This window comes from Eimeria mitis, genomic scaffold (assembly GCF_000499745.2).
Source record: "Eimeria mitis Houghton genomic scaffold, Emh_scaff1707, whole genome shotgun sequence".
Taxonomy (NCBI): Eukaryota; Apicomplexa; class Conoidasida; order Eucoccidiorida; family Eimeriidae; genus Eimeria; species Eimeria mitis.
This window is the reverse complement of record NW_013570023.1, coordinates 1294-8793: the sequence shown is the minus strand read 5'-3', so window position 1 is coordinate 8793 and position 7500 is coordinate 1294. Positions and strand designations below refer to the sequence as shown.

Sequence of the window (7500 nt, the reverse complement as noted above, 5' to 3'; positions counted from 1 at the left end):
CGCCTGCTGCTTCAGCTGCTGCAGCGTGTCTTCGAGCTCAATGCCTCTCTGCTGCAGCTGCTGCTGCAGGCTCAGTATCTTGCTGTTTGCTGCTAGCTGCTGCAGCTGCAGCTCCTGTGTTTCTTGGCGTAGCTGCTGCAGCTCTAAAGCAGCAGCATCACCCTTGCTGCTCTGCAGCAGCTGCTGCTGCTGCTGCTGCAGCTGCTGCTGCAGCAAAATAACCTTCTGCTTCTCCCCTTCGAGCTGCTGCTGCAGCAGCTCGTGCTGTCTTCTTAGTGCTGCATTCTCTTGCTGCGAGCGGCTGTGCTGCTGCTGCATGTCTTTGTGCTGCTGCTTCATATGCAGCAGCTGCTGCTGATGCTGCTGCTGCTGCTGCTCCTGCTGCTGCTGCAGCTGACGCAGCTGCTGCTGCGCCTGCTGCAGCTTGTCTCGAGCTGCTGCTGCTTCTTCTGCGTTCCCTACAAGGGCGTTCTCTGCTGCATGCAGTTGCTGCTGCAGCGATCCTTGCTGCTGCTGCAGTTGTTGCTGCTGCTGCTGCTGTTGCTGCTGCTGCTGCTGCAGCTGGATCTCCTGACGGTTGAGCAGCTGCTTCTGCTGCTGCAGCTCTTGCTGCGCCTCCTTGAGCTCCTTCAGGGTTCTCTCGTGCTGCTGCTGCAGCTGCTGCAGTGCTGCTGCAGTTTGCTGCTGCTGCTGCACTTTCATCTGCAGCGCATGCATTTCTTGCTGCTGTGCTGCAGCACGCTGCTGCTGCTGCTCAGCTGCTGCTAGCTGCTCCGCTAGCTGCGTCTCCAAGTCTGCTGCTGCGTGCTGCAGCAGCGTTCTCTCTTGTGTTGTCTGCTGCAGCTGCTGCATGCGTTTTGCTGCTTCCTGCTGCAGCTGCTGCAGCTGCTGCTTCAGCAGCTGCTGCTGCCGCTCTGCTCGCTCCAGTGCAGCAGCAGCTTCTCCCTCGTTGCTGCTAGCAGCCCCCTGCAGCTCAGCTAGCTGCTGCTGCTGCTGCTGTCGCATAGTCTTTTCGTGCTGCAGCTGCTGCTGCAGCTGCTGCACCTGAGATATAAGCCGCTGCTGCTCTTGCTGCCAGCTACGCTGCTGTTGCTGCTGCTGCTGCTGCTGCTGCTGCTCNCGGCGGTCTTCTACCTGCATCTGTCGTGTTTGCTGCGCCGTTGCTCTGGCAGCAGCAAGCTGCTGCTGCAGCTGCAGCAGCTGCTGCTGCTGCTGCTGTGTTAGAGCCTCGTGATCCCGCTGCTGCTGCTGCTGCAGAGAGCGGAATAGCTGCTCCTCATCAGCAGCAGCAGCAAGACGTTCTTCGAGCTGCTGCTGCTGCTGCTGCGCATCCTTTAAGGATTGCTGCTCCTGCTGCAGCAGCCTCTCTGCTTCGTGTAGCTGCTGCAGCAGCTCGTCGGCCTGCTGCTGCTGCTGCTGCTGCTGCTGCTGAGCTTCTTTATGCCTTGTCTCGGCCTGCAGCAGCAGCAGCTCTAGCTCCTTGCTGCGCTGCTGCTGCTGCAGCAGCTGACTATACACCCCATCAAGCTCTGTCTGCATGCGCTGCTGCTCCTCATTGAGGCGCAGCACGTGCTGCTGCTCTGTTTCTGTTGCTTGCTGCTGCAGCAGCAGCATGGCTTCATGCTGCTGCTGCACCTGCTGCAGCTTCTGCTGCGTCTCTGCAGCAGCAGCACGAGCCTGCTGCAGCTCGTTTGCTGCTGCCTGCAGCTCTGCTGTCAGTGCAGCACAGCGAGTGGACCACTGGTCACGCGACTCGCCGAGGGCTCTCTCAGACATATCAACGCTCTCCAGCTGCTGCTGCAGCTGCTGCAGCAGCTGCTGCTGCTGCAGCTCCCGCCTTTGAGTTGCATGCAGGGCCTCAACAGCAGCAGCAAGCTCTTCTTGTGTCTTTGCGTGCTGCTGCTCTACTACTCTCAACTTGTGCAGCTCCTGCTGCTGCAGCTGCTGCTGCTGCTGCTGCCGCTGCAGCTCCTGCTGCTGCTGCTGCTCTCTCGATGCTCCTTGCTGCTGCGCTGCTGCTAGCTTCTCACTCAGCTGCTGCACCTGCCCTTGTGCTGCAACAATGTCTTTGTGTCGCTGCAGCAGCTCAGCCTGTAGCTGTTCAATATGCTGCTGCTGCTGCTCCTGCTGCTGCTGCTGCTGCTGCTCTCTCTGCGCCGCTTGCTGCAGCAGCTGCTGCAGCCCCGCAACTTCAGCTGCCATAGCGCCATCCTTTTGCTGCGCCTCTCGCAGCAGCAGCTGCTGCTGCTGCAGCTCCTGCTGCAGTCGTGTTGCTGCTCTTTGCTGCTGCTGCAGCTCCTCCTCTACACCTGCACGCGTCTGCCGCAGCAGCTGCCGTTGCTGCTGCTGCTGCTGCTGCAGCTGCTGCAGCGTTTGGCGGTGGTACTGCTCTGCTTCTGTTTTTCTTTGCAGCTGCTGCTGCAGCTCGAGACACTTCTGCTGCAGCTCTAGTGTAGCTTCTCTCTGCTGCTGCAGTTGCTGCTGCTGCTGCTGCAGCTGCTGCTGCAGCACGTTGCTGCTCTCGCTGCTCTGCCTCTCAGCTGCAGCAAGCTCCGTTTCTAGCGACTGGTAGCGCTCACTGGCAGCCCTGGCTTCTTCTTGTGTCTGCTGCAGCAGCTGCTGCTGCTGCTGCAGCTGCTGCTGCTGCTGCTGCTGCTCCTGCTGCAGCGCCTTGCACCGGGACAGCAGCCGCTCATACTCTGCTTCTGCTGCCTCTTTTGCTGCTTGGTGCTGCTGCATGAGAAGCTCAGCCTGCTGCAGCTGCTGCTGCTGCTGGTCCTGCTCGAGCTGCTGCTGCAGCAGACGCCCCTGCAGCAGGTCCTTCTGCTGCTCTGCTGCAGCAAGACTTAGCTGCTGCTCATCGTGCTGCGCTTCTATATCTCTCAACCGCAGCCGCAGCACTTCTGTCTCCTCCCTGAGCTGCTGCAGCAGCTGCTGCTGCAGCAGCTGCTGCTCCTTCCTCTGTGCATGTCGAGACTGATGCAGCAGCTGCTGCTGCACTGCTGCATCTTGCTGCTGCTGCAGCTGCTGCCGCAGCTCGCTGCTCTCCTGCCACGCCCGCTGCAGCTGCTGCTGCGTCACCTGCAGCTGCATGCGGTAGTCGTTGCAGCGTTGCTGCAGCAGCACAGTATTTGGCTGCTGCTGTTGCTGCTGCTGCTGCTGCTGCTGCTGTTGCAGAGATCCCCGCTGCAGCTCGCTCGCATGCAGCTGCTGCTGCAGCTGCCGCAGCGACTCCCGCAGCACCGATACCTCCTGCTGCAGTGCTGCTCTCTGGCTAGCAGCAAGTGGTTCTTCTCTTGCTGCGCTGCTGAGTTGCTGCTGCAGCTGCATGCATGTCTGCTGCAGCTGCTGCAGCTGCTGCTGCTGCTGCTTCTGCTGCGCATAAGCAGCCTCACATGCTGCAGCAAGTCTCTCCTCGTTTGCTGCATGCACTTCTTGCTGCTGCGTAGACACCCGAAGCTGCTGCTGCAGCTGCAGCAGCTCCCGCTGCTGCTGCAGCACTGTCTCCATCTGCTTCTGTTTTGTTTCGTTTGATTGCTGCAGCAGCTCTTGCAGCCTCGCCAGTTGCTGCTGCTGCTGCTGCTGCCGTCGCCGCTGCTGCTGCGGAGACACCGTAACCCCGTCAGATGTCAGCATCTGCTGCTGCTGCAGCAACTGCTGCTGCTGCTGCAGCTGCTGCTGCGCTGCAGCAAGAGAGTCGTTCGCATGCTCAGCTGCATATTCTGCTGCATGCAGGGCCTCGGTCAAGGAAGCAATTTGCTGCTGCTGCTGCTGCTGCTGCTGCTGCGCTTCTTGCTGCAGCTGCTGCTGCTTCATTTGAGCGTCTGTAGCAGCAGCAACCTGCTGCTGCACTGCTGCATCACGAGCAGATTCTGCTGCTTCCGCTCGCTGCAGCAGCAGCTGCTGCTCCTGCTGCAGCAGCTGCAGCTCCTGCTGCAGCAGCTCTGTGCGTCGCAGTGCTTCTGTTGCAGTGTCTTTGTACTGTTGAAGCAGCTGCTGCTGCTCTTGCTGCTGCTGCTGCTGTTGCTGCTGCTGCTCCTGTGCAGCAGCAACCTGCTGCTGCTGCAGCGCAGCTTCCTGCTGCAGCACCTGGCAACGACCATCCAGCAGCTGCAGCTGCTGCTGCAGCGTGAGCCTCTCTGCTTCTCCGCTGCTCTCAATATTCTTTAGCAGCAGCTCGAGCTGCTGCCGCTGCTGCTGCTCCTGCTGCAGCAGCAGCTGTGTCTGTCGTTCTCTTGCATTTGCTGCAGCAAGGGCATCCTGCTGCTCCAGTGCTGCTGCTTGCTGCTGCTGCTGCCGTCGCCGCAGCGCATGCAGCTGCTCCCGCAGCCCCGTAGATTCTGCTGCTGCTGCTGCTTTTAGCTGCTGCTCGCGTCCCAGCTGTCTCCGCAGGTTTGCTGCTTCTGTCTGCAGCTGCTGCAGCAGCAGCAGCTGCTGCTGCTGCTGCTCCCCTAAAGCGCTCTGGCCTAGGATTTGCTGCTGCTGCTGCTGCCGCAGCAGCACGATCTCATCGTCTGCTTGTCGCAGTTGCTGCTGCAGCAGCAGCAGCTGCTGCTGCTGCTCCTTGCAGCGCCGCTGCAGAACCGTTTCTACGGCTGATGAAGCTGCTGCTGCAGTGCTGTCGCCCAGCTGCTGCTGCTGCTGCTGCTGCTGCTGCTGTTGCATGCGGGACTCTTGCAGCAGCTGCTGCTGCTGCTGCTGCAGCCGTGACTCCTCCAGCAGCAAGTGCTGCTGCTGCAGCATCTGCTGCTGCTGCTCCATCCTCCCCAGCAGCTCCTTTACGGTGTCAGTAAGGACAGCCAGGTCGCTCTCTACAGCCCCCCTCTGGCTGATAGAGAATGTTTGCTGCTGCTGCTGCTGCTGCTGCTGCTGCTGCTGCTGCTGCTGCAGCTGCAGCAGCAAGTCTCGGGTGTACGTATCGAGCTCAGCAACGAGCTGCTGCAGTCGCTGCATGTCTTGCTGCTGCTGCTGCAGCTGCTGCTGCAGCATCTGTGTTTTTCTTTGTTCTCTTTGGGTCGACAGCTCTTGCTGCTGCAGCTGCGATAGAGCTTCATTTAGCTTTGCTGCATCTTCGTGCTGCTGCTGCAGCAGCTGCTGCTGCTGCTGCAGCGCATCCGCGTTGCTCTGCTGCGCCGCCCGCAGCATCAGCCGCAGCCCCTCCACTTCGTTACGTAGAGTTGCAGCAACAGCAGATGCTGCTTCTGGCTGCTGCTGCTGCTGCTGCTGCTGCTGCTGCTGTTGCTGTTGCTCTTGCTGCTGCTGCTGCTGATGTTGGCGCAGCAGCCTCTGCTGTTGGTCCTGCAGCAGCTGCTGCTGCTGCTGCTGGAAGGTAGCCAGCGCATTATACTTGGATTCTGCTGCAGCAAGACGTGCTGCTGCTGTTGCTGCTGTTTGCTGCTGCTGCAGCAGCAGCTGCTGCAGCTTCTCTGTCTCTGCGCTGTAGTGAGCAGCACGGGCTGTCTCCTCAGCTAGACGGTCCTGCAGCAGAGTTGTTTCTTCTGCTGCTGCTGCTGCTTGCTGCTGCAGCAGCAGCAGCTGCTGCTGCGCCACAGTCTCAGCATCCAGCTGCAGCCGACTCGCATGCAGCTCCCCCGTAAGCTGCTGCCGCTCGAGCTGCTGCTGCTGCTGCAGCACCTGATGCTGCTGCCGCTGCTGCTGCAGCTGCTGCTGCAGCTCCGTCAGCTGCTGCCGCTTTGCTGCTAGCTGCTGCTCAGCTGTCTCCGCTCGAGCCGTCCAGTATGCGAGCTCCCGCTGCTGCTGCTGCTGCTGCAGCTGCTGCATGCGAATTTGGTGCTGCAGCTCACTAAGCTGCCTCTGCTGCTGCAGCAGTTGCTGCTGCTGCTGCTGCTGCTGCTCGTCCATCATCCTCGATTGCTGCAGCACAGCTCCATCCGCCTGCTGCTCTGCTGCTTCTAGCAGCTGCTTCTCCTGCTGCAGTGTCTCGCGCTCTGCAACAGCAAGCTGCAGCTGCTGCTGCAGCTGCTGCTGCGATTCCTCCCATTCTTGCTGCTGCTGCTGCCACTGCTGCTGCTGCTGCTGCCACTGCTGCTGCTGCTGCTGCAGTTGGCCTTCTACCTCGTCGCATTGCTGCTCCCTTTGCTGCAGCTCCAGCTTCAGCTCCTGCAGCTGCTGCTGCTGCTGCTCTACTTGCTGCTGCAGCCGCCCCACGTGAGCCTGCAGCTGCTGCTGCTGCTGCTGCTTCGCAGCCTGGAGAGAGTCGCGCTGTCTTGTCACCTTTTTTAGCTGCTGCTCTGCTGCAGCTGCTGCTTGCTGCAGCTGCTGCAGCTGCTGCTGCTGCTGCTGCTGCGCCTCTGCTGCTCCAGCAAGCTGCTCGAGTGTTTTGTCCATCTGCTGCTGTTGCTGCTGCTGCTGCAGCTGCTGCAGGTACTCCTCCTGCTGCTGCTGCAGCTGCTGCAGTTGCTGCTGCAGCAGCTGCTGCTGCTGCTGCAGCTGCTGCTTCTCTTTTTCAAGGCCTATGATATTCATTTCTTTCTCTCTGATTGTTTGCTGCTCTTTTCGGAGTTGTTCGTTGACTTGCTGCTGCTGCTGCTGCTGCTGCTGCTGCTGCCTCTCGAGCTCTTCCAGCTGCAGCTGCTGCGACAGGCGCTGCTGCTCCTGCTGCTCTTCTCGTGCTGCTGCTGCACCTTCTGCTGCACGCATCTGCTGCTGCAGCAAAGCAATCTGCTGCTCCCGCAGCTGCAGCTGTCTTTTCAGGCTTCTGCTGTCTTGCTGCAGTTTATCATTATCGGAGCGGAGTTGCTGCTGCTGCTGCTGCTGCTGCTTGATCCACTCCTGCTGCTGCTGCTGCAGCAGCTGCCGCTGCTGTGCTGCCTCCTGTAGTGTAGGTAGCTGCTGCAGCTGCTCCTCCAGCTGCTTGTTCTGCTGCTGTAGCAGACTTGCTGCTGCTTCTGCTGCTGATAGCTTCGCGCTGAGGCTGTCTTGGGCTTGTGTTGCTTCGTCAACCTGCTGCAGCAGCTGCTGCTTCTCTGCTGCTAGACTATGCAGCTCACTGTGCTGCTGCTGCTGCTGCTGCCGCAGCTGCTGCAGCTGAGTGTACAGCTCATCTCTTCTCTGTTCTGCATTTGCTGCTGCTTGTTTATGCATGTCTGCAGTTCTCGTCAGACTTTGCTGCTGCTGCTGCTGCTGCTGCTGCTGCAGCTGCTGCTGCTGCTCAGCTAGCTCCAGCTGCTGCTTCAGCTGCTCCCCTTGCTGCTGCAGCAGCTCGGCCTTTATAAGAGCTTCATCATACGCCTGCTGCAGCTGCTGCAGCTCTTTGTCTTGTGCTGCTGCTGTTGCTGCTGCTTCCTCTGCCTCCCGTGCGAGGTCTGCTGCTTGCTGCTGCTGCTGCTGCAGTTCTTGCTGCAGCTGCTGCACCTGCTCCTGCAGCAGCTTCTCCTTTGTCTCGTGCTGCTGCTGCTGCTCCTTCTGCTCCTCTTGCAGCCATTCACACTGCTGCTGCAGTTCCTCGAGCTGCTGCTGCTGCTGCTTCTCTTTCTCTTC

At 60.3% G+C, this 7500-nt stretch overlaps 1 protein-coding gene across 1 annotated transcript in view; it reads right to left on the bottom strand.

Moving 5' to 3' along the window:
- The window catches only part of EMH_0042200 (uncharacterized protein), a gene marked incomplete at both ends in the record, with an annotated part of 8973 nt that overhangs the window by 501 nt on the left and 972 nt on the right, over positions 1 to 7500 (bottom strand). Inside the window, 2 exon segments of the mRNA XM_013495711.1 lie at positions 1 to 1119; positions 1123 to 7500. The exon segment at positions 1 to 1119 is cut by the window's left edge and continues 501 nt beyond it. Coding sequence (XP_013351165.1) covers positions 1 to 1119; positions 1123 to 7500 — 7497 coding nt within the window.